The sequence below is a fragment of the Furipterus horrens genome, unplaced genomic scaffold (genome assembly GCF_987537825.1).
Source record: "Furipterus horrens unplaced genomic scaffold, mFurHor1.1.pri manual_scaffold_13, whole genome shotgun sequence".
Taxonomy (NCBI): Eukaryota; Metazoa; Chordata; class Mammalia; order Chiroptera; family Furipteridae; genus Furipterus; species Furipterus horrens.
Genome location: NW_028327183.1, coordinates 49,349,331 through 49,375,905, shown reverse-complemented (window position 1 = coordinate 49,375,905; position 26,575 = coordinate 49,349,331). Strand labels below are relative to the sequence as shown.

The window sequence follows — 26,575 nt, the reverse complement described above, 5'->3', positions numbered from 1 at the left end:
GCAGAAGACAGAATCAGCCAACAGAGAGAAAAAGAGGAAGAGAAAAATATAAACGGAGCCTCTGAGAAATATGAGCCACCATTATGCTTAATGGTAACATCAGATGAAGGAGAGAGAAGGGACAAGAAAAAGTATCTGAAGAAATGCGACCACCCATCAATCTATATGCTATACAAATACAAAGATATACTATGCAAATAACAAACACAAGAGAGCTGCAGGGGCTATGCTAATAATAAACAAAATGAACTTTTAAAAATGTTACTAGAGATCAAATAAAACATATTATAATAGAAAGGTCAATCCGATCAGAAGATATAACCATTATAAACATATAATGAGTTGGGCAGAGTCTCGGAATACATTCCCCAAAATGTTTTTTATAACATTAGTCTATACATTCAAGAAGCTCACCAAAGTCAGTCCAGAGAAGATAAAACACAAAGAAATTCACCTTCAGATGTATCATAGTCAAAATGTTGAAAGAGAAAATTTTGAAAGCAGCAAAAGAGAAATAATTCCTTGCACACAAGGGAACCCCAATAAGTTTAAAAACTGACTTCCAGTCAGAAACAATGGTGACCACAAAGGAGTGGGATGGCCATATTCAAAGTGCTGAATAAAGAAGCTGTCAGCTAAAAATATTACATCCGGCAAAACTATGTTTCAAAATCAATGGAGAAACTAGGACATTACAAGGCAAACAGAAACTTCTAGCAGACCCAGTGAACAAGAAATTGTGAAGGAAGTTCTTCGAACTATCAGCAAATGGCACCATACAGTAGTTCAATTCACAAGAGAAAACAAAGAGCTCTGATGAAAATAATTTCATATGTAATTACAAAATACCATATTAATGCACATTTGTCCTTTCTTCTCTTAACTGACTTAAAAACAATTACTGATATACAGGATAGGGCAAAAGTACATTTACAGTTCTGAGTACATGAAACACAGAGTTTATTCTCATATTATCACTTACTAATTATTCTATTATTTTCCACACAAACAACTGTAAACCTACTTTTACCCCATCCTGTAGATATCTAAACACATGTGAAGATATAAATTATATATATATATCTAAACATGTATCTATTACATGTTGTATATCTAAACATACATAACACATATATCATACGTGCGTGTTTGTGTTCTTGGACCTCTAATCTACAGAAAGAGCCGTGTACAGCAGGAGGCGGGGACAAAGCTGCACACTTCCCAGTAACAGTGGGCGGGACAAGGGAGCACGGAGAGGACACCAGGTGGCAATTTGAATTCACAGAAAGAAAGAAAACAAAATTCTTAAATAAAGGGATTAATACAACAAACTCCATAAAAGTACTTGCTCTTCTCTATTCTCTCAGCTTCACTAAAATACACAGAACTATAAAAAGTCATAATTATAACAATGTACTGATGGGCATGGGCATGCAGCATAAACATTATACATCTACATATACATGTAACAACAGCACAAAACACAGTGAGTAGGGACTAGAATTGTACAGGTGCAACATTTCTACATTTTGCTGGAACTGAGATACTATAAATCTGAAGTAGAGTCTGGTAAAATCTATAATGGAGACCTAGAGAAGCTACTAAGAAGCTGTCTCAAAAAATATAGATTAAAAAAACCAGTAAAAGAATTAACATAGCACAATAAAAATATCTGCTTAATGAAAAAGAAAGCAGTAAAGAAGAAAGGAAGAAAAATGATATGAGACATGGAAACCAAAATATCAGACATAAACTCTATCAATAAGCGTACCATGTGTGAAAGGATTAAACAGTCCAATTAAAGGAGAGAAAGACTGGATAAAAAACAAGACCTAACTGTATGCTGACTAAAGGAGCTACATTTTAGACCCAAAGGTACAAACAGGTTTAAAGTAAACAGAGGAAAAAGATATACCGCGCAAAGAGCAACCACAAGAGCACGGCAACGGCTGTACTAATAACAAACATACTTTAAAGCAAAGTGCTACACATTATAATGGAACTTATTATAATGAAAAGGTCAATCCAACAAGAAGATATAACCATTATAAATATATAATGAACCTAACAGAGGATCATAACACATGAAGCAAAAATTGACAACACTAAAAAAAAAAATACACAATTCAACAATAATTATCGGAGACTTCAATATTCCTCTTTCAATAAAGAGGAATAATGAGAAGATGCGCAAGGATATAGAAGACCTGAAAAACATTATAAACCAAACAGACCTAACAGACAGGCACAGAGAGGTGTTCAGCAGGCAGAATACATCTTCTCAAATGCACATTCCCCCGTTCTCAAATGGAAAATTCCCCAGGATAAGCCATTTGGTAGGCCATAAGGCAAGCTACATTAAATTTTAAATAACTGAAGTCCTATAAAGCACATTTCTGACTACTAGGGAATTAAATTAGAAATTAATAACAGAAGGAAAGCTGGAAAATTCTCAAATAACTGAAAAATAAACAACACACTCTTAAATCACCAATGGGTCAAAAACATCATAAGAGAAACTGAAAGCACTTTGAGACAGACGAAAACAGAAACACAGCACACCAAAACTTACGGGATGAACAGCTAAAGCAGAGCTTGGAAGGAAGTTATGACTGTAAATGCTTATGTTAATTTAAATTCTTTCTCTAATTCTCCACCTCGAAAAGCAGAAAAAGAAGAGCAAAGTAAACCCAAAGCGAGCAGAAACAAGGATGTATAAGGATTAGAGTAGAAATAAATAGGAGTAGAAAAAACAATAGAGAAAATCAGTGAAAGCAAAAGATGGTCCTTTGAAAGCTCGACATTCACAAATCTTTAGCCAGATGAACTAAGCATAAAGGAGGGGAAAAAACTTGAACTACTTAAGTCAGAAGTAAAAGAAATAACATCGCCAATGCCATTGCCAAAATAAAAAGAAGTATAAATGAGTACTATGAACAACCATACGCCAACAAATTACGTAATTTAGATGAAATAGGCAAATTTCTATAAAATTGATGCAAGAAGAAACAGTAAATATGAATAGGCCTATCTAAAGAAAAGCTCAGGGATATTAGTGGAATGAACATAAAGTTGGGCCAGGTGGATCAGGCCGACTTTATTAATTTAGGACCACTAAGCAGAGATTCTGGACCTGACGTTGTAGCTCGAGGGGTTAGAAAGCATTCTCAGTTAGTTTGGTCCGTTGGACCAAAAGGGGATGCACACTAAGTGAAGGTGAAACATCGAGGGAAATTAGCCTGTTAGAGTGGGTTTGTCATGTAGGACCTGCCCACCCATGCCAGGAGGACCCAAAGGACGCACTTCTCACAACTGGGAAAAATACATGTGTGAGGGGAGCTCCAGGGTCCTTGAATAGCCCTGGGGCTCCTCTTTTCTGTAGTGAGAAGTTACAGTGAAAGCTAGGGCCACTGAACTGGGATCCTTCATCGCAGGAGGGCTAATTGCGTCTTGGAATGGCAGGGGCCAAATAATGGTCCTCACCGGTCAAAGACAGAGGGTGGCGGAGCCAAACGCATCACCAGGACAATCTCATTCACAGACGCCTTTGGCTCTGGCTAGTGGATCATGGTGCTCCTGGAAGAGAAGCAGATGAGCTGTCTGTTTGGTTCTTTTGAAGATTTTCATTTATTTGTTTTTAAAGAGTGGAGAAAGGAGGGAGAAAGAGAGGGGAAAAAGATGTGAGGGAGATACATCCATCAGTTGTCTCTCACACACACACCCCAGCCAGGGACCTGGCCTGCAACCCAGGCACATGCCCTGACCAGGAATTGAACCAGCAACATTTTGGTTCACAGGATGACACTCAGCCCACTGAACCACACCAGTCAGGGCTAACATGGGCAGTCTATTAAACTCCTACTTAATCTATATAAGCAGAAGAGTCCTAGGTCAAGTAAGCAGAAATATCAATTGAATCACCAACACAAAGAGTCATGGCTCCTTAACTGTGTTCCTCACTGAGCCAGTCGGCAGACCCCTTGAGGAAGGACCCCAGTACACTACCCAAACTGTATACTGTTAATTTTTCTCCTGCCTTTCCCCCAAGGCACCTACAGTCTTTCACCCATGTAACCCTGCCGTGGGGAAAGGAAAATAATCAGACTCGGGAAATTCCTGGCCCCTGCCATTCCAAGACGCAACTGGCCCTCCTGCAATGAAGGATCCCAGTTCGGTGGCCCCAGTTTTCACTGTAACTTCTCACTACAGAAAAGCGGAGCCACAGGGCTATTCAAGGACCCTGGAGCTCCCCTCACACATGTATCTTTCCCACTTGTGACAAGTGTGTGGTCGGCGCGGCTGCGCGGCGAGGCCCGACGGCCCGGTCCGGCGCGCTGCGCGGCGGCCGGCGGCGGCACCATCCACGGCGGGCTCGGGAGACGGAGGCCGGGCTCAGCGCGGGCTCCCCGGCATGCCCCGGCCGGCCACCGCCTCAGAGCCGGGCCGCGTACGCAGGGTGGCTCCGCAAGCGCCGGGATGCGGGCCGGGCCTTCCCTCGCACCACGGTGCTCCGCTGCACCGCGCGCCCGGGCACCTCCGCCCCGTGCCCCGCGCCCCCAACAGAGCGCGCGGTCCCTGCCGCCCGGCCGTCGCGGGCCCATGGACGCGGCCTCCTGGGCCCGCTGCCTACCTGCGCTCGGGCCCGCCTCTCAGGTGCCGGGCCGCTTCGGGTCCCTGCGGTCGGGGCGCCACCAGTGTCCCGGGCGCCCCGCGGCCGCAGCAGATGCTACTGGAGCCTCTACGCACTCCCGGGGCGGGGCAGTCTGGTGGGCGGGCGCAGGGGAGGAGGAAGCCAGAGGGGCAGTGATCGGCGGCCCTGTCGGCCAATGGCAGCGCCGATCTTCGCCTACCAAAGGAAGCCCTCGGCCAGTGGCAGCCAGGGGCGGGGACAAAGGGCAGGGCGTAAGGTCACTTGCGTACGGTGGGGCGCGGGGATGGGGCCTTCAGGTTGGGTGGGCTGGTGTGGGGCCAGCAGAGTACTCCCAGCAGCGACGGTGGCGGAGGCGGTGGGTCGCAGCGGCCGGAGCGGGAGCGGTGGCGGAGACGGCCCCAGCGGCGGCGGAGGTAGGAGAGGCCGTCGGAGGGGCGGTGGGAGCGGGGTCGGTGGCGCCGCCTGTCGGATCAGCGGCGGCGTCTTTGACAGAAGCGGGGACGGCGGCGGAGGTGCTATCGGCGGGAGGGCCCGGAGCGGCGGCGGAGGAGGCGGGAGCGGGGGCGGCGGGAGAGGCGGTGGCTGATAGCACCTCCGCCGATGCCACAGGTCCTGCCGACGCCCCAGCTACCGCCGCCGCTCGCGCCGCCGCCTCCGGCCCCCGTCCCACCGCCGCCGCCCCGGGTCCCACCGCCGCCGCCCCCGGTCCCAGCGGCGGCAGAGGTCGGAGAGGCCGTCTGAGGGTCGGCGGGGGCGGGGGCGGCGGCGATGGATCGGTGGGGCGGTCGCGGTGGGACCCGGGGGTGGCCGCGGTGGGACCCGGAGGGCGGCGGCGGCGGGACCCGGTGGCGGCGGCGGAGGTGCTATCGGCGGGAGGGCCCGGAGCGGCGGCGCTGGGACACGGGGCGGCGGCGCTAGGATGGGGTCGGGGGGCCGCGGCGGCGGGAGTGGGGGCGACGGCGGTGGGACCAGGGCCGGAGGCGGCGGCGCGAGCGGCGGCGGGAGCTGGGGCGGCGGCAGGACCTGGGGCGTCGGCGGTGGCGCTATCGGCCACCGCCGCTCCCGCTCCGGGCCCTCCCGCCGATAGCACCTCCGCCGTCACCCCAGCTCCAGCTCCCGCCGCTCCCGCCGACGCCGGCCCCGATTCCACTGCCGCAGCCCCCGTTCTCGCCACCGCCGGCCACGGTCCCACAGCCGCCACCCCCGCTCCAGGCGCCGCCGACCCCGGCCCCAGTGGCGGCAGAGGTAGGAGAGGCCGTCGGAGGGGCGGTGGGAGCGGGGACGGCCGGCGGAGGTGTTATCGGTGGCAGCGGCCGGAGCGGCGGCGGCGGCGGCGGAGGCGATGGGAGCGGGGGCGGCCGGAGAGGCAGTGGTCGATAGCACCTCCGCCGCCGCCCCAGCTCCCGCTCCCGGCGCCGCCGTCCCCGCTCTCCCACCGCGGACGGCGCCGCTCCGGGCGCTGACACCGACCGCCTCCGCCACCGTCGCTGCTGGGAGTACTCTGCTGGCCCCACACCAGCCCACCCAACCTGAAGGGAAGAGAAACAAGCAAAGATTTATGATTCTCCCCACCAACCATGTCATGCACGTTCTTGCCTCAGGGCCTTTGCACTGGCTATTCCCGCTGGAAGTCCTCACTATTCCTTAAACAACAAGGCACATTCCTGCCTCAAGGCCTGTGCACTGGTTATGCCCCCTGCCTGGAACTCACCTCCCCACTGATGCTGGGATGGCTCAACCCTCAGCTCCCTCAGTTTTTTAACTCAGATGTCACTTCTCACAGAGCCCCTCCATGGCCTCTATTTAAAGTCACAAGCCCCTGACTTAGCACCTGATCCCCCTTTCCTGTTCATCATTTCCCTGTAGCACTCATTACCCCAGTATCAATTATGAATATGTTTACATTGTCTACACTCTGCCTTTCCTGCTAAAACAGGAGCTCCGCAGGGAAAGGTTCGTTGGTGGTTTTGTTCACGGCTGGTGCGCACCCAGCGAATGCTGAATGAAGATGGAACGAGGACGTGGATGTGTGAGGAAGGAACCCCAGGCAGATGGGCTGGCCTGGAACCTGCCAAGGACACCTCCTCCAACCCAGCATCCTGCCCTCCCTCCCTGGGCCCCACCCCCACTCCTGCCGTAACCCACCCTCCGGGCCTGTTCCAGCTGTTCCGCCAGCTCTCCCAGCGCCTGAGTGTGGCGCTGCCTCAGCTCCTGCACTGCCACCTCGTGAATGCGTGTCTCCTCCTCCAGAGTCTTCTTCAACTCCGTCACCTCCTGTTCCCTCTTGGACCTTTGATTGGGGGACAGGGACAGGGAACAGAATTTCAGAACAGGGGAAGGCAGGGACTATGGGGGAGCCCCCCAACAACTGGTTGGGCTTCCGTTTATTGTATCTGTCCAAGAATGGGACCTCAGTGTACGCCGAGGGGGGAATGTGGCTTTAGGGGTGAACTCCTACTCATCTTTCAAAACCCTGTTCAAAAGGCCCCTTCCCAGGGATGACTTCCTGAACTTCCTCCCGTGGAGGCGGCTTAGGGGCCTTCTCTTACCATGCTACATGACTCCATCAAAGCCCACTTTCTTCTGGACCGGGTCTGCTCTTTGCCCAAATCTGCCTCCCCCGAGACTGGGAGTTCCTGGGGGCCATGCCTGGGTCTGACTCATCTCTGTCCCCAGCTGGTCCAGAGCTAGTACTCAGTAAACAACTGTTGAATGACGAACCCTCTGTAGAGATGGAGAATTCGCACCCAAGGCCTTCTTCCCTCCCCCGCCCCTGCACGTGCCCAGGCTGTGCCGGCGCCGGGCAGCCGGGCCTCACCGGAGCTCCTGCTGAGCGTTGGTCGAGTCCAGCGTATCTTCCAGCTCGCCCTGCAGGGCCTCCAGCTCCTCGCCTAGGTCCCGCCGCTGCTTCTCTGCCTTGGCCCTGGCCGCACGCTCGGCCTCCAGGTCTTCCTGGGCCTCGGCCAGTCCTACCTGCGCCTCCCGAAGGGATTTGAGCAGCTGGGCCCGTGACCCGCCCTCCTCCTCTACCCTGGGGGCAGACAGGACCTTGGAGTTAGTTACAGAGGCAGGCAAGGGGCAGGGAAGGCCTCCTCTTCTGGGGGCGAAGAGGCCAGATGTGGCCTCTTTGGGGGGACCTGTGCTGGGTTCACACACAGCTCTGCCCCTGGGCATGTGCCTCCAGGATTCAGAGCCTCAATTTCTGAGCTGTAAAAGTGGAGCAACACTAACTAATCCCAGGGACACTTGCTAAGTAAGACCCTGCCATGTGCAAGCCCTTTGCTCTATGGTAACGCTTATGCCAGACGAGGAAACCGAGGCGCAGAGCAGGGAAAGCATGTGCCCATGGCACACGGTCAGCAAGTGGCAGAGCTGATCCCGGAGACCCGCCCCATAACCTCTATAGAACACAGCCTCTTGCAAAGAGAAGTGGAATGGAGGGGCAGCTCTGACGGGGGGTTGCGCTGACAGGGGTTTGTATCCGCTGCTGGGTCACCTGCCTGGCAAGTGACAACCTCTCTAAACAGCAGGCTCCTGGTCTGTGAGAGGCATGAACACCCTACTTCACGGGCTGCCGTGAGAATGGCAATAAAATTAATAAGAATGCTGTATGATCCCCCTTATCGAGAATAGGAAAGTCTGCCCTGACTGGTGTGGCTTAGTTGGGCATCATCCTGCAAAGGTTGCTGGTTCAATTCCCAGTCAGGGCACATGCCTGGGTTGCAGGTTCCTTCCCCGATCGTGGGAGAGGCAACCGATCAATGTTTCTCTCTCACATCAATGTTTCTCTCCCACTCTGCCTCCCTCCCTTCTCCTCTCTCTAAAAATAAAGTCTATTAAAAATATAACAAGAACAAAGCAATAAAGTAATGAAAAGTGGTAACAGACACACCCAGCAGTTACTGAGGGCTCAGGGTGTGCCAAGCATTTTATGAGCACCTTCTTATTTAATTCCTACATTAACCCCCACTTTATAGAGGAAGAAACTGAAGCTACAGTGGTGATGTCATTTGGGTGAGGTCACATGACCAGAAAGGGGAGGAGCCAGGATTTGAACCCAGAAGTCAGACTCAGGGTGCGTGTCCTTACACACACACACACACTCTCCCTGGACCAGCAGTTCTAAGAAGCACATTTTTCCTACAGTCAAGGGTGTCTCGGTTTGCATAAAGTGCCGTGGATCAAAAGCATTTGAAAAGCCCAGCACCACATCTAGGACATGGGAGGTGTTCAATAATCATGAATGTGTCATTATAATGATTCTGGTGCCTAAGATGGTCTGACTGCTTCTCAAGTCACGCTGAACCTGGGCTGCTCGGTGAGGGGAAGCTGAGCAGGGGAGGGAGAAATCCCATTTTCTTGCCCCAGTTCTGAACCCAGAACCATGCAAGTTACTAGACACCAGGGCCTAGTTTCATCGTTCCCTTAAGCAGGTGGGCTTGGAGCTCTCGTCAAGGCCAGTTCACACAGGGGACACTGAGGCTCAGAGAGGGGGTGGCGGGTGCACAGCCAGTGAGCAGCCCCGCCCCGGGAGGGCGTCGCTGGGGTGAGCCCCCGTGCTGGCAGGCCAGGTGCAGTGCTCCGTACCCCGCCGACCTCCCACCCCGACCCCGCACCTGGCCAGGGCGGCCTGCAGCTCCTCCTCCTTGCGGCCCAGCTGGGCCCGCAGCTCCTCCACGCGCTGCTGCTGTTCCACCATCTGCTCCTGCAGCTCGGAGCTCTCCCCGTCCAGCCGCCGCTTCAGCTTCTCCAGCTCCTGGCGGCCCTTCTCCTCCTTCCGTAGGCGGTCTGGAAACGGGAGTGGGGGCCATGCACACGGGCGCCACACCCACATGCCCCACGCCTGGCAGCTCCCGCGGAGACCCACGGCCCGGCACTTGCCAGGTGTCAGACTCGGCTCAGCATCTCCCTCCTCTTTCCAGCTTCCCGGCCAGACCCTCAGACACTGCCCCCTTCTCCTCGCCCCCAAGGACGGCCTCTGCTCCTGCTTACTGCCTCTCTGCCCTGCCCTCTCCTCCCTGTCTTCCCGGCCACCGGCCTCCGGCGCTTGATCCCTTCTGCTTCTGCTTCTGAGTCCATAGCAAAAGACAGAGAGGCAGAGGGACCAAAAAAGCATCTGAAGCAGTGAGTGGGACAGTCAGAGAGAGGGAGAGACCCAAGACAAGGAAATGGCACCGAGAGAAAGAAACAACGTAAGAGCTAAGAGGACACCCACTGTCTCAAGCCTTCTTACCCCCATTTAGCAGATACGACCACTGAGGCTCCGTGTGGCACCAGAGGCTGGCCCCAGGGGTCCCCAGGGAGCATGCACAGCCCCCCCACGGCTGCCCACTGCGGGAGGGCACTCACCCTCCATGTCTGCCATCGTGGCCTCATATTTCAGTCGGAGCTTATTGAGGCTCTTGATCTTCTCCTCCTCCTCGGCGGCCTGGGACGAGAACTCGGCCAGACGCTCCTCCAGCAACTTCCGCTCCTGAGGGCCGTGGGAGGTGGGGCCGTCAGGGGCAGCCCTTGCCTGACCCCCATCTCAGGCATCGTTCTCTTTGGGGTGTCTGCTTGTCTCCATTCCCTCCGATCCTCCTGCCCCCAATCCCTTCCTCCCTTCCGTTCTAGTCTAGGGTCTGTACACCCATCCCAGCCCGCCCGGTCATGCCTGTTAACTGCAGTGCAGACTCGCGTTATTGGAAATACAGCACCACTCACTGACCACCAACCCCGGATGAGCCCAGAGGGTGATTCTAATCATTTGCTCTTGTAAACGACACTGCAACCCACGCCTGCAGCATCGTGTGTGAGTGCTGGACCCTCGCTGCTGCCCCAAGTGTGGCTCGTGGACCGGCAGCGTCAGCCTCAAACGGGAGCTTGTTGGAGAAGCCGGGTCTCGGTCGCACACCGGGCCTGCTGCACAGGCTCCCCAGGTGCACGGGTCTGTGCTCGTGAGCGTTTGCGAGGCACCAGCCCAGAGCAGTGCTTTCCAAACTGAGAGCAGTTTTAGAAATCCATGCAGTGGGTCAGCACGACCCTTAAAAAGAAGGAAATGGGCCCTGGCTGGTGCGGCTCAGTGGACTGAGCTCTGGCCTGCAAACCAAAGGATCACCGGTTCGATTCCCAGTCAGGGCACATGCCTGGGTTGTGGGCCAGGTCCCCGGTTGGGGGTGTGCGAGGGGCAACCACACATTGATGTTTCTCTCCCTCTCTTTCCCCCCTCCTGTCCCCTCTTTCTATAAATAAATAAATAAATAAATAAATAAATAAATAAAATCTTTTCTTTTTAAAGAAGGAAATGGAACAGAGTACGATAGAATAGCCACAGCACCACAGGAAGGTTCCAGAAAACTCCTGTGCATCCTTGAGCTCTGCTCAGGCATGGGTCCTCCAGAAAGCCTGAGGCCACCCTGACCACCCCCAGAAGAGATCAGGCCACCCCTCTCCACAGTTTTCTGTTCTTTCCTGCCACAGTAATTATAACTAAGTCACACAGTGTGATTATGCTTATTTCCTGTGGTGACTCATGTAGCATCCCTTTCCCCTGGGAGGGCATGGGTGGCTTTCGTCCCCTGTGCCGAACGCAGCCCTGGCCGTGGTTGGTTCGAGACGGCGGCAGGCCCTTCACCATGCCCTCATACTGGGGTGGAGTCTAATTCCCTGCCTCCGAATCCGTGACTGCTTTAAGCTTGGTGGTCTGCACAGCACGGTCTGCAGGGCAAACCCAGGCCGCTGCCTGTTTCTACAGGTAAAGTTTTATGGGGACACAGCCATGCCTGTCTGATTGTGAACAGTCTGGAGCTGCTCTCAGCCACGATGGCAGAATTGAGCAGCCGTGACAGCCACGGAGTGGCCTGCAGATGTTCACTGTCTGGCCTTCCAGAGCAAATGTTCGCCAACACCTGATGGACAGAATTCAATGGAGGTGATGCTGACTGCTTCTGCTTCCCTGCCCTGGGGCCCTGAGCAGCTGTGCCAGGCATCCAGGCTCTCTCATGGGGAGACAGGCCACACAGAGGGGCACGGAGACACCAGACACCCAGCCCCGGCCACCTGAGAGGTGACCGCCTGAGAGGGCCACAGGCCGAGCTGCAGAACGATGGGATAGAATGAAACGGTGGCTGTTTGCAGCTGTGCGGCTCTGGGGTGTCTTGTGATAGAGTGACAGGTAACGACACACAGTCACACAGTCATTGCTCAGTCAGCACCTTCTTGAGTGACCATGTGACAGAGGGAGACAAGGAGAGAGACAGGGATCAAGGGAAATACAGCCCAGACTGCGAGGGACACAGACCCTGTGGCAGGGTGAACTGGGGGCAGACAGGCAGAGGGACCCACACACCCACCAACATGCCCACGCCCCCTGCCCGGGGGGTCACGGTCACTGACCTTGCCCAGCTTGGCGTTCTGGTCTTCCAGGAGCAGCAGATCTTCCTCAAATTTCTTCAGCTTTGCCTCCGTCGTCACCTTCTCCAGCTGAAGCTTCTGCCGGGCAGCCTCCTCTGCCTCGAGGTGAGACTCCAGCTCCTGCCATGGGGAGGAGGGCGAGTGAGGCCCCAGGGCTGGGGCCGGGGTGTGATGGGGAGGATGGGGTGGAGGTGACGGTCCACGGACCCCTGGGGCTCGGGACTCAGATGGGTCCACACTCTGGGCAAGGCTGGGGAGGATAAAACCCTTTCTGGTCTTTCTGTTCCACTCACCAGCTCAACAGGCATTGACTGAGTGCCTAGTGTGTGCCAGGCACTGTTCTAGGCACCGAGGACAAACACTGTTGTCCTTGTGGAAACTACATTCTCGTGCGTGCGTGAAGATTTAGATCAACATAAACATGATAAATAAACATGTCATGTAGGTGGGCACTGTCCCCTATGGCATGTGGAGACTTAGGTGTGAACCCAGAAATTACGATTCAACATTATGAGCTGCCTTGACATCTGGTAAAATTGGGGGGAACTATAGCATCCTGGCCATAAGCCCTCCTACCCGCTCTGCTCCATGGACAAGGTCCCCGAGCCAAGGAGCCCTCTGTACCGCAGGGACCAGGCACCGTGCCTGCCTGTCCCTGCAGAGGGGAAGTCAGTGGCTTGCCATTGGGAATGAGTCAAACCAACCATCGCATCTTCCTGCAGGAACCAGGGTCACCTCCCCTTCTTGTCACTACGAAGCCTGCCTCCCACAGCCACAGTTGTTCACACTATTCCTGAGTGCGCCCCCCGGCGGCTCCCTGGGGCATGGTATCTGCTTCATTCTGCTTGTGAGTATTCGTGACCCGTAAACTGCTGTCTATCTCATCTGCCCAGGGTCGGGTGCGGTGTGTCAGGCTGTCTCCGTAACTGAAGGGGAGGATCCCATCCTCCCCCACCAGCTAAAGAGGAGGCAACGAAAACATCCCAGAGCTCCTGAAATGTGGGCAGTGTGAATGAGCAATTACGTGTCCTGCTTTATTTTATTTTATTTATTTTAAATTTCAAATAAGACATCCAGTTAATCTGTGGGATACTTTTAAGTATGTTTGGAACAACTTGGGTATGTAAATCGACTTTTTCAACAGAAGTTATGAAATATAAGAATTGCCAAATGGAAACTCAGCCTCTAAATTGAGATGAGTCTTAAATGTAAAATATACACCAGATTTTGAAGGGCAACCCCGCTAGAGCAGCCTGCCTGTGAATGCAGCAGCACAGAGGCAAATGGAGCCAGGAGATGGGGAGAGGCAGAGTACTGAGGAAGTCACTTCAGCACCTGGATCCAGCCATGCCTGAAGCTTACACATTCTGGAGTCTCCCATTCTTTGAACCAAAAAAGTGTTCTTTCTGCTTAACCCACTTTGAGCTGTTCTCTGCAAATTCATGGCCAAAAGCAACATTGTTTGGAGAAAAGCAAAGGTAGGCAGGGTAGACAGAAGGGAGGGGGCGGTGGCCCATGGGTTCAGGGGGACCAGACCTGTATATGTTGCTGAAGCCTCTTCTTCTCGTTCTGCAGCTGGCGGCTGCACTCCTCCTCCTCACCCACGCGGGCCTCCAGCTCCGACACCACCAGCTCCAGCTCCTGCTTGCGGGCTGCCAGCCGCCCCCTGGTCTCCTCGGCCTCAGCGCACAGCTCTGTCTCTGCTCGAAGTTGCTCTGCCAGGCGAGCACGCTCCTCTTCCAGCTGGGGGTGGGGTGGGAGGGCAGCGGTTAGCAGGCGGTGCTCCCAGTCAGTGGACACCAGGTCCCTCCTGTCCCCTGACTTGCTTGGCTCTTTGAGGTATAGCCCTGGAACCCATTCCTCCGCCAGGTCCCCATCTCAGGATGACCCCACATTCCCCTGGTCACCGAGTCAGAGCCCTGGGTGCCGCCCTGTCCCTCACTACTCCATCAGTCCCCGGCCCTGTCCTTCTTTCCCCGACTCCCTCTGCCTCGTCCCCTCCTCTCTGTCCTCATAGCCCCAACATGCTCAGGCCTGTTCTCCCCCAATGGACACTCTCCGCAGCCTCAGGGCCTCCAGTCTCCCCCTCTCCAGTCCACCCTACAGACATTCCCAGAGAGGCCTTTCCACCATCTTACATTTCATTTAACACTCCTACGCCCGCCCAGCAATTTAACCAAAGGACATGATTTAGGAAAAGCAAACGGAAAAATTCTCAGTGAGAAGCCGACCACCTGTATACCCTAACCCTGCTACAGAGCTGTTCCCGTGCTCGGCCCCATCCTGGAGCCCTACGCCTGGAGCATCTTGGCTTGGCAGGAACCAGCCCCGTACCCAAGACCCTGGCTACACCCCAGGGTCCTGCCTCCTGCACACCACGGCTCAGTCACACCAGAGTTTCAACTCCTATTCAGCCCCAGTGCACCTTGGGTCTGACCTATCCTACCCCTTCTCGCCATAGCCCTGCCCGGGGAACCTGGGACTCGGCCGGAAGCCCCGCCCCTTATAATTTGGCTCCACCCCAGCCCCGCCCCACCCTCAGCCCCGCCCCCTTACCTGTGTCAAGCGGCTCTTGAGCTCGCCCACCTCGCGGGCGCTCTGTTGCTGGAGCTCCTGCACTTTCTGCAGCTCCTGAGCCCGCGCCTGCAGCACCTCATCCTGCCGTGTCACCTGCAGCAGTGGCTTCACCTAGGGGCAGGTCAAGGTGGTGAAATGGCTGGGAGGCGGCTGGGCCCAGGAGCTAAGCGTTCACACTGAGCATACGGCCGGTTTCCTGGGTCCCAAAGAATGCGGGATAACCGACCTCACTCTTCGGGTCCTTTCGGTGCAGAAAAGGGTTAGCTCAGCTGGCCTGGGCTGCCCAAACCCTGCTCATTCCAAAGAAAGGACGGGCCCTTGCCTGGGTCCTAGAGGCAGCCGCTAAGCCCTTTGAATATCTGCCTGATGGATGACTTGGTTTATCTGAGGGATGGTATCAGCTGACCTCTGGAGGGGCTGGAGACCGAGTAACAGAGGTCATCCACACGGGGCTCAGCCGCCCCTATGTGACGGGTCCAATGACAACCCTGGACACTGAGGCTTGGGTGAGGCTCCCCAGCAGGCAGCATCCCATATGTGTGGTCACACGTCATGCCTGGAAGGTTAGGAGCTGTCTACATGACGCCACTGGAAGAGACACACGGAAGCTTGCGTGGGCCCCTGAACTCTGGCCTGTGTGCCTTTTCTCTTTACTGATTTTAATCTGTGTCCTTTCACCGTAATAAACTGCAACCACGAGTATAACAGTGTTTCTGATTTCTGTGAGGCCTTCCCGTGGATCGTTGACTCTGAAGGGGTCTTCTGGATCCAGCTGCACCTGAAGCTGTCCTACTTCTTTTTTCCATGTTGGTTGAAATGGGATATTTGGGTCACTTGCTACCTAAAGAATCCCGATGAACAAAGGTCTGGCTGATTGGTCCCATTTTACAGATGCAGCAAACTGAGGCCCAAACAGAGGAGGTCACTTGCCCCAGCAGACCTGCCCACAAGGCCCCCACCTCCTTGCTGCTCAGGCGGCCTCACCTTGATGAACAGCCGCCACCACTGCCAGTGTCGCAGCTTGAGGTAAGCCGCGCAGTTCCGCTGCATCACCCTGAGCGCGCTCTGCTGCTGCTGCCGCTTCTGGAAGGCCCTGGGCGGGGAGACGGGCACGTGGGAGAGTGGGCGCTCAGCCCCCCAGGCCCTGCCCCCTTAGCAACAGAGAGCTCCCTTCACTGCGTCAACTGTTATTAAGTGCCTACTGTGCTCAAGCACCGTTCTACTCCTGGTAAATCTTGTGGACAGTTCATCAGTTCTGCGCCCTCAACCCTCTCGGCCTTGACCCTCCTCAGCCCCGCAGCCTCACCTTCACCACCTGCACCCTCACCTAGCCCCTTCCCCAGGCCCCCAGCCTCCAGAGCGGTCTTTCTCCACCCACTCCTGAGGCTCCCTAGCACCCCAAGCAAGGCCCCCGCCCCTCAGCCTTGTATTTGGGGGTCTTTTATCTGCTGATCCTTCCTCCGGGCCAGTTCCAAGAAGGAGATGCTCCTGCAAACTTCCTGCATTCCTGCAGCCCAGAGCGTCTTTCCCACCCTGCTTGGTCCCCCTGGGCATCAAGTGTGACCTGGGGGGCGCCCTGTTCTGCGGGGCCTCCTGATGCACTTGTACGGCCCCCATCAAAGCACATCTTGCCCCAGACTATGTTGCTTTGTGCCTCTGTTGTCTCCCCCTCCAGACTGAAGTCCCTCGAGGGACTGGCCAGTAGGGTGACCACCCCGACCTAGTGGACTTGGGGCTTTCTCTGTTAGCACTGAAAATCATGCATCCTGGGAAACCTGCAGTCCCAGGCAAACAGGGAGGGTTGGTCCCCCTGTGACAGAGTCTAGCTCTGCGAGTCTCTAGTGTCGCCTTGCACTGGGCCTAGCTCACAGGGGCCCCCGGGGCCTTAGAGCCAAGAGGCGTGGGCACCTGGTGGCTCCCTCCCTTTGCCTCTCAGCCTTTCTACCATTTTGGAGGCCTTGACATCTGGGGCCATCTGGGGCCATCTGGTCAACCCCTCCCTGCATGTGCGCGCCCCTCCTTAGTCAGCGGGACCCCAGAAGACAGTGTGGTGCCTCACTTGCGAGCCAGGAATCCCCGGGCAGCTGCTTGGAAAGACACGATGATGTCTGTGACCTTCAGGTCCCGCTCCTCTTCCAGCTGGGCCAGGACGCCCGCCCGGAAGAAAATCTTACTCTGTCCCACGCGGTAGAGGTTGGGATCCAGTTCTAGGGCCTGGATCTGTGAGGGATCGGGGATGATAAGAAGAAGGGACTGTGAGAGGGGAGGTCCCAGCCCCTCTCCTCCCTCCTGGGGTTGTGCGCGCGCGCACACACACACACGAGCACATACACACACACTTACCATCTTCTCACAGGCCTGCTTCCCGTCCATAAAGCCCTTGGGGATGGCATTGGGTGTCAGGATCTCATACCTGCAGGGGACGGGCAGGGGTGGGGAGTCGAGAGTTACAGCAAACTGTCACCATGGCCGGACATTGGGCTCAGAGTGACAGCTAGCAATAACCAATGACAATAACGGGAACAGTAAGAAAAGTGGACGTTCGACCTCAGCCACACCCTGAGCTAAGAGCACTAGCACCACCGCCACCAACTTCGATAATAGCAGACCTGGCTCCGTGGATACCTACCTCGTGCTGACTATGAGCGTTTATTACCTCGCCACCACTTTTCACTGAGACAGAAAATAACGGAGGGTCTCAGAATGGGCATGTAAGAATAACAAAAACAGCAGCTGAGCTCTGACCAGGCAGCTCAGTTGGTTAGAGTAGCATCGTGATACATCAAGGTTGCAGGTTCAATCCCCAGTCAGGGCACATGCAAGAAGCATCAATAAGTGGAAGAACAACTCAATGTTTCTCTCTTTCTCTTTCTCCCTTCCTCTCTCTCTTTAAAAATCAATTTAAAAAATGTTTTTAAACAGCAGTTGATGTTTTGAATCTCTTATGGGTCAGGCCCTGGGCTGCTCTACATCAATTTCTTTCCAATTTCTGAGCGGAACTCAGAATGTCAAAACAACAACAACAACATTTTATAGCCCTAGCTAGTGTGGCTCACTGGATTGATTGCTGGCCTGCGCGCCAAAAGGTCGCCAGTCTGATTCTCTGTTGGGGCACCTGCCTGGGTTGCAGGTCCCAGTAGGGGGCATGCAACTGATGGATGTCTCTCACACATTTAGATGTTTCTCTCCCTCTTTCTCCCCGCCCCCCCATCTAAAATAAATGAATAAATAAAAAAATCTTTAAAAAATACATTTTATAAACATATACATGGTCTGTCCTCAGAGCCTTGCTCCTGCTGTGCCCTCTCCCCAGATTTCAATATTTCCTATAAAATAATGTATATTATCTATACCATTTATAAACACATATATGCACATTTATATGTCATATATAATATACATTTTTAAGACTGGTGTTTGAGAATGTGTGTGTATGTGTGTGTGTGTGTGTGTGTGTGTATCAGGGTTTCTCAATCACCAGGGGTCTTGTTAAAATACAGATCCTAGTTCAGTAAGCCTGGGCGGGGTCTGAAATTTGCATATTGACCAGCTGCTGGCTGCTGGTGTTGCTGCTCCGGGGACCACACTTTGAGTAGCAAACTACAGACCTGTACTGTCCAGTACAGCAGCTCCCGGCCACGTGTGATTGCCAAGCCCTTGTAATGTCATCTGGGCAACGGAACTGAATTTTTAAAAACATGTTTATTGATTTTCCTTTTTTTTTTCTTTTTGGAGAGAAACATCAATATGTGGTTGCCTCTCATGCACCCCCAACTGAGTACCTGGCCCACAACCCAGGCATGTGCCCTGACTGGGAATCGAGCCGGCAGCCTTTGGTTCACAGGCCAGCGCTCAATTCACTGAGTCACATGAGCTAGGGCTGTTTATTGATTTTAGAGGAAGAGGAAGGGGGACAGGGAGAGGGAGAGAGAGAAATATTGATTGGTTGCCTCCTATAGCGCCCTGATTGGGGATGAAACCCACAACCTTTTGGTGTATGGGACAACACTCCAACCAACTGAGCCACACCAGACGATACTCCAACCAACTGAGCCACACCGGCAAGAGCTGAACTGGATTTGTAACTGTATTTACTTTTCACTAATTGAACTTTAAATGTAAAAACTGAAGCAGTGTAAAATATGTTTTTCTTTAACACAACTTCATTGTCTTGATAGGACTATAATTCACTTTGACCAATGGAAATATAGTGTAAGGCACGCCACATTTCTAAGACTTGGTAGGAAAAAAAGTATGCACAATGTCTCACCACTAATTTTTATACTGATTACATGTTCAATTTACCCCATATCTTAGATGTAGTGAGTTAAATAAAATATGTTGTCAACATTAATTTTGCCTACCTCTTTTTACTTTAAAAAATATGGCTATTACAAAAATTTTAATTGTATACAGGTCTAATGTTCTATTTCTAATGGAGAGCATTGATATATACAGCTTGTGTGAAGCGTAATTTTTATTGTAATATTTACCATATTATTTGCTTTCTTTTTTTTCTAAGTTGATATTTTCTATTCTAGCCTATTCCACTGCTATTTTTTTTAAGAAATGCCAATTGCAACACGTTGATCGCAATATGATGCTCCCTGCCCTTTCTCTCCGGGAGCGCACGAGCGGGTGACTGCTGGCCCGCATCACAGAGGGGAAGACTGAGCCTCAGCAAACCTCAGGAACTTGCCCGCTGTCCCGGCTCAGAAGTAGCAGCGAGAGGCTTTGGATGCAGGTAGGGTGTCTTCCAGACCCGAGCCCCGCGCCGCCCCTGACCCCGCTCACCGCTGCCGGAACTCCTGGAAGAGGATGCGGTTGGGGAAGCCTTGGCGACAGATGCGGATGCCCTCCAGGACGCCGTTACAGCGCAGCTGATCCAGCACCAGCCGCGGCTCCAGCTTCCCGGCCTGTGGGCGGTGGAACGGACACGCAGGGTCAGCGGCGCCCGCATGGGGGCGCCACTCGCGGGACGACAGCCGTCCGGGGAAACCACGTGGAACGGCCGTTTTCGCAGGTCAGCCCTGGTTGGCCATTGCGTATGGTTCCACCTATAATTTACTGAGCACCTACTACGTGCCAGGCAGAAATCCCTGCCCTGGGGAACTTCGCAGTCCAGTGGGAGAGACTGACAGCAAATGAGGTGGAGAAGTGACTAATAAATGAAAGAAAGAAATAACGGTAAGTGCGCAGTAGAACAGAACAGGAGCGGGAAGCGCTGACTTAGCGCAGAGGATGGTCGGTCAAGGTGTGTGGTGTGAACAAAGCCCATAAATCACTATTTTTGGTAAGAATGGCAAAAATGGTAAACAGTACACGAATTTAAATGATACATTCCAAGAGAGACCTTTTGCCTTGCCCATGTCGCCAGAGCAGTCAACACAATCCCCCGTTTCCTATGGAACCTTCTAGATTAGTTGTCCCCAACCCCGGCTAAACTCTAGGGCCCATGGGAAGCTTAAAACAATTAAGACAACAAAAACCACCCCCATACACACACACAAAACCCCACACCCAATGCTCCTGCCCTAGCCTAGGGCAGAATTGGAACTGCTGGGAGGTGGGATTTAACTCAGGAAAACCACCAGGCTGGATCTTTTTCTACAGCCATTTAGGCATATTATTTTATATCCATGCATCCATCAAACACTTACCGAATATCCATCACATGCCACGCACTGCTCTAGGTTTTGGGGACTGAGCAGTGAAAAAGGAGATAAAAGCACCTAACTTCAGGCTGTTCGTGTTCTGGCAAAAGGGAGTTTCTGTTTGTCTGTGACTATATAATACTCCCCTGTCCTGGCAATAAGGCTTCAATGTTGTGGGAGGGAGCCATGCCTTCCCCTCTGATCTCAGTCCAGAGTGACCGGGTGGAATCTCATCCTGGCTCCATGCATGGTCATGTGACCCAGGTCTGGCCAATCAGAGTAACCAGTTCGGAGGTGGGCACAGAGCCATCCTGGGCCAATGAGAGCCTGCCCTGGGACTTTTGTTGGGGCTGTGAGGCAAGAGATGCCCTTTTCCCTAGGGCTGCTGAACTGGGAGATAGAAGGCTGGACCCACTGGGGGCTGCCTTGCCACCCTGAGGGTGCTGAGAGAGAAAGAGACCCACAGAGAGGTTTCTTCAAAGTGAAGGCAACACACAGAAAAGCAGTGTCAAGCAAAGGAAAAAGATTCCTGATGCCACCAGTTGAGCACCTGGATCCAGCTGTATCTGAACCCAAGAGTGGAATTGTCAATTACGTGAATCTACACATTCTCACTTTCGCTTAGGCTGCCTTAGCTGGCACTCTCTCACCACCGAAAGAGCCCGCAGGAATTAGCTGAAAACAGCTGGAAATTGGACATAATAAATAAGACGGTCTCATAAGAACTTCCTTCCTTTTTTCCCACTCTCTCCCTCCATCCCACTCTTTGACAAGACATTTGGCAGGCTTGAGTGGGTAAGCACTCAGCAAGGCCAGGAGATTGATTTCATAAAAGGGGAACAATAAAACAGGTAAATATGTACTATATTATAAGATCGACGTCTCCCCTGTGGCTAAAAAAAAGTTACGAATTTGTACAGGGGAAAGAATTACAATGAACTCTATGGCATTGGACTGCAACTTGACATAGTGTGAACGCATGGTTTGCAAAGTATAAAGATAGTTATAAAAATAAATACAGAAGTAAACATGTGTATACATTTATGTGTGTGCATGTGTAAACCTATGTGTGTGCTTGTATATACATTTGTGTATAAAAACATAGCTCTGCTTACTGAGAGGTCCTGGGAGTGCCACCCTGATAGCCCTGAGCACACCCAGCACCCAGATCTTAGACTCTAAGCACCATTCTCCACCAGAAAGAACCAGGGCTTCTTGGAGAAGTGGATGTCTATGGATGTCATATTTTATCAACTGTAAGTCCCATCAATAGTGAGACACTTCTATTTTATATGTCACCGAGAAAGCAAAACTCCTGTCAATTAAACTCTGACAAGCTATTGATTATAAGCCATATCCCAAGTTCAGAAATGCTAAAGTGTCAGAAATACATGTGTCTTAGATTTGATAAAATATGGTGTTTGTAGACCTGAGAAAGAGACACACACGTACAGAGATCCACCAACCCAATAACTACAGCTATTTTCCAAGGACAGTGTAAGCCTCAAGCACCCTAACTTCGTGCTCTCATTTTCCTCTCATGTTGACCCTTCTCTACGAGGCCCATTCTTTGATTTTCCCCACAAAAATACTTTTCAGTGCCCTGGGAGGCCAGAGATGGTCTCCCCAAACCTGCATGACATCCCCAGTCCCAGTGGCCTTCTTTCTATCCCTTGTGCCTTCCATGCTCTAACCTACCACAGGACCTTTGCACAAACTATTCTCTGCTCAGAATACCATGTATGCTTCAGAGCTCAGTTGCCACCTCCTCCAGGGGTCCTTCCCTGACTTCACTGAGCAGATAAAACCTTACGTGGTACTTACCACTCCTACAAATTCAACCAGTCATTCATTTTGGGTGATTAGTTGAACATATGTGTTCTGTATTAGACTGTGAGGATAGGGGTTGGCTGTGCTTCTATCTAATATATCCCTAGTATCTGGCACTTAGTAGGTGCTCAATAAAATGTAAGTCCAATGAACAAATAAATTTTCCTAACAGAGCACTCATTTGGGGAGGGAGGCAAGTCCCTCGGGGTCACACATCTGGTCAGTGGTGAGCTGGGCCCAGATGTGGCTCCAGCCAAGTCCAGCTGCCAGAGCTCCCCTTCCCCGGCCCAGGTCACTCACCCTCTTCTCATGGTTGGGGACGATACAGCGGACGAAGCTGGGGTTGGTATTGCTGAGTGTGGCCATGAGGCGGCTCAGGGACTCCTTGTAGAGCTGCCCCACTGTCCGGAACATGCCCCGGCGGGGGCGACCACCCGGTGGGCCGTCCCCGAGGCTGCTCACTTGCTCCAGCCCCACGATGCCCTCCACTGTGTGAAGAGGAAATCAGATGAAGGGTGAGAAGGGACTCAGTGGTCAGTTTGGAGGGGCTGAGTTGGCCAAAGGTTAAGGGCTTTACTATTTACAGGGCTTGGCATCTTATATATAAAGTGCCTCCCACAGCCTGGTAAGGTAGGTAGTACCAGCCCCATTGTACTGGGGGGCAAACTGAGGCTCAGAAAAGTGGAAGGCAGCGCCCAAAGCCTCACAGCTTAGAAACTGCAGATGCAGGATTTAAACCCAGGCAGGGTGAGTCCTCTCGAAGGCTGATCGCTGACCCCTCTCCTCCTCAAGGACATGATCTCCGTTCTCCTTACCGACAGGTGAAGACAACAATAGCAAATGCTGACTTAGCGCGCAGTCTCTGCCCGGCCCTGTTCAAAGCACTTACGTACTCTGGCTGATTTAAAAGCCTGTGAGAGTCGCTCCCATTTTACAGATGAGGAAACCGAGGCACAGAGAAGGAAAAGGGTAATCACAAGCACAGCTGCATTTGTAGGAACATGAAACAGAGTCACATTAAAAATGTAATAGAGCGCTGGCTGGTGTGGCTCAGTGGATTGAGCGCCAGCCCATGAACCAAAGGGTCTGCGGTTCGATTCCCAGTCAGGGCACGTGCCTGGGTTGTGGGCCAGGTCCCCAGTTGGGGGTGTATAAGAGGCAACCGCACATGGATGTTTCTCTCCCTCTCTTTCTCCTCCCTTCCCCTCACTCTACAAATAAATAAATTATGTTTTAAAAAATGTAATAGTCTCTGCCATGGCTGGGTGGCTCAATTGTTTGGATTGCAGTCCATGCACCAAAAGGTTGCAGGTTTGATCCCCATCTGGGGTGCGTACGGAAGACAATCAATCAATGTTTCACTCTCACATTGATGTTTCTCTTTCTCTCTCTCTTCCTCTTGTTCTAAAATCCATAAATATGTTCTCAGGTGAGGATTTTTAAAACTGCAATAGGGTCTGGCTTTTATGTGCAATCTGTGAAATAAGGCAATCTGCCTTCACAGTAAGCTTTTTTCTAGAATTCGATGACCAAATCATGCCGGGTTTCTCAGGATCCTACAGCTGGGGCTGAATCTGATGTCCCCAGTGATGAGGGTCATCATGGGTCAACCAGGTCATCTGCACTTAGGCAGGACCTGGTGTATGGTGGGGGCTCAGATATAGCATTTTCCTCCCCAGGTTTCATCTCCCTCCCACCACCATCCTTACAGTTATTATCAAAATGATAACTGCCATTTATTACGCTCTTATAGAACAGGTAAGAGCTGAGGCTCTGGGACTCAAAATCCTGGGTTCAAATCTCAGCCCTGCCACTTAGTGGCTGTGTGATCTTGGATTGGCGACTTAACCTCTCTGTGCTTCGGTTTCCTCAACTGTGTAAGGGGGGTACTAGTACCAACACCTGCCTCAGTGGGTCATACAGAGGATTCTACGTGTTAATGATCATAAAAGGGCTTCGCACAATGCAAGGCACATAGTAAGTGCTCAATAAATGCCAGCTGGTAGTAGCCCCATTGTACTTTGGCATGCAGTTTAGTTAGAAGAGTCTAGTTAGCACTGAGTCTGGAAACTGCTGGGAGAGCTGGCAAGGAGGAAGAAGAAGCATGAGAGACCTCCTCATGGAGAAAAGAGGGGACGGGTGTTCAAAACCAGGTTCCCGGTCCAACAGGCCCGCCCGCCTCGTCTGGCAAATCTCACCCATCGATGCACAGTAGCACCCACCCCCTGGTGGAGAAATGGCAGAGCTGCGCCTCCCTGGAGATCCCGGGGACGACGGTGGGAAGGAGCCAAGGAAAGAGAACTGCTGGAAGCCCCCATGTTCTGGGGAATGAGGACAGATGTGGGGAGAGGACAGATGCGGGGAGATGCAAAAGATGGGGGATGCAAAGGGAGCAGTATGAGAAGAGGGACAGGAGGTGGCAGGAAGGAAAAAAAGAGGAGGGTTATTAGTCAACAGCACGGGCCAGAGCAGGAGGGAGAGCCTGAATACTGGCCATAAACATCTAAAACCAGGGAGACTGTCCTGTTCATCTTTGTGCCTACCCACTGAGGGCATCAATGTCAGCTGAAGGGACAAATGTCCTCCATGAGCCTTAGTACCAGAGGGAAAAGGTCTCTCTCCCTCGAGGTTGAGTCTGTATGTCCTATTAGGTATCTTTTCCCCCTGACGGCCAGGAAGCTCGAGGACGACCTTGTGGCTTCTGCCCGGCATGTGGCGTTGGTCTCTCTGAGGCTTGTCCTCATCTGCCTTTTCCCCTGGGCTGCCAGGATGCTGGGCTTCCCGCTCTGGGCTCAGGGCAGCTGTCACAGGGACTGATGCAAAACTAGCCCCGACTCCCTACCCCTCTGTGGGACCTGCAGCGCCTCGAGTGTGGGCTCCTGCGTTCAGGAGGGCTGTGGGAGAAGGATCACTGTGCCACGTTCCAGTCTAGGACTCAAGAGGCTTTGCCGTTTCCACTCTCCCTCTTGGAACGCTTTGAGTCAGCCACATGCGGGGTGGGACGTGTGAGGGGTCACTGGGACATCATGTAAATGAAGCACAGATTCTAAACAAGCAGGGTGGGTGGGGGGACGTTCAATCCGAAGGAGAGCTTCTAGCAGAATCCGGTTTTGTTGCTAAACATCAAACACTGCTTTTCAATCCCTCCTGTGTAAACTCCATAAGACACAAATATCAGACTTTTCTTTCTTAAGTCAGCTCACAACATCAAGGGATCCAATGCCCTTTCGCTCTGTGAGTTGGTTTTGGGAAACACTCATCTTGCTTATTTTGTTCTCTTGTCTAGTTGCATGGGCTGGCACATCTACAACTATGCTTTTCACCCCCATCAAAGAGTAAGGCAAGCTCTGACTGGTGTGGCTCAGTGGACTGAGCACCAGCCTGCAAACCAAAAGGTTGCAGGTTTGATTCCCGGTCAGGGCACATGCCTGGGTTGCGGGCCAGGTCCCCAGTTGAGGGCGCATGAGAGGCAACCACACATTGGTGTTTCCCTCCCTTTCTTTCTCTCTCCCTTCTCCTCTCTCTGAAAAAAATAAAATAAAATCTTTACAAAAGATAAAGGTAAACTGACAGATTCTAGAAACCTGAAATCAGAAAAAAAACAAGATGTTGGTGCTTCCAGCTGTATAAAATCATCTCTCAAACCCCCTCTAAGGATAGGGGGCAGCTTGGAAAGTATGGGGTTCTACCACAAAGGCATTTGGCTTTTCTGCTTATGCCTCTTAGAAGTGTCATTCTGAAAAGACTGATGGGAAAAATTCACATGGGTCTTGTTGGAGCAAGACAACTCCAAAACTCTATCTCAGTCCATTGTTTCTTTCTTCTTCCTGGGGGCCCTAAGGGGAACTTTGTGAGAGAGCAAAGAAAGAAAAGTCTGAAAGTTGGCCAACCTGATAAACAGCACCCTTCTGAGTTGTCTTGTCATTAATTCTTTTCCAGTCAAATCTCTTTTTAGGGGATCACATGCCACCTGCAAATAATGTTATCGCTTCCTTTGCAATGCTCACATGCTTATTTATTTTTCTGGTCTGATTGCATAGGCTAGTATTGCCAAAGCAGTGTTTCACAGCAGTGCTGACAGTGGGCAGCCTTGTCTTGTTTAAGGAGGAGTGTTTTATCATTGAATACGATGCTGGCTTGAGATATCCATCAATCAGCACTAACTGGGAACACTAACTGGCTGGCCTGCAGAAGTGCTGCGTCAGAGCAGACAACTCAGCCCCCGAAACAAAGGTGCTCACACTGTGGGTTGGGAGCAGGGATGCCCAGAGCCCCAGGGACAGGGCCGGGGGAAAGCCAGTCCTCACCATCTTTCCAGATCTCCGCCGTTAACCGATCCGTGCTCTGGTGCAGCAGGGCGGCAACGTTGTCGTTCAGAGGGTCCATGTTTTTCATCAGCCACTCATTGGCCTTGTAGTCGACCTGAATGAAACCAGGCATTGGAGCGTGGTGAACTTGGAGGTTCACGGGC

The 26,575-nt window shown here is 52.4% G+C and overlaps 1 protein-coding gene across 1 annotated transcript in view; it reads right to left on the bottom strand.

Annotated features, from left to right (window-relative positions):
- The window catches only part of LOC149995113 (myosin-14-like), a 30,797-nt gene extending 4,222 nt beyond the window's left edge, over positions 1-26,575 (bottom strand). Inside the window, exons 1-13 of the mRNA XM_090259122.1 lie at positions 26,412-26,575; positions 22,405-22,592; positions 19,415-19,536; positions 16,964-17,033; positions 16,680-16,840; positions 15,605-15,713; positions 14,600-14,731; positions 13,580-13,786; positions 12,026-12,163; positions 10,001-10,124; positions 9,268-9,439; positions 7,470-7,682; positions 6,797-6,941 (exon numbers count right to left, since the gene is read on the bottom strand). Of these exons, the coding sequence (XP_090115248.1) occupies positions 6,797-6,941; positions 7,470-7,682; positions 9,268-9,439; positions 10,001-10,124; positions 12,026-12,163; positions 13,580-13,786; positions 14,600-14,731; positions 15,605-15,713; positions 16,680-16,840; positions 16,964-17,033; positions 19,415-19,536; positions 22,405-22,592; positions 26,412-26,544 (1,914 nt within the window). The 5' untranslated portion in view covers positions 26,545-26,575. The remainder of the gene's footprint in view (positions 1-6,796; positions 6,942-7,469; positions 7,683-9,267; positions 9,440-10,000; positions 10,125-12,025; positions 12,164-13,579; positions 13,787-14,599; positions 14,732-15,604; positions 15,714-16,679; positions 16,841-16,963; positions 17,034-19,414; positions 19,537-22,404; positions 22,593-26,411) is intronic.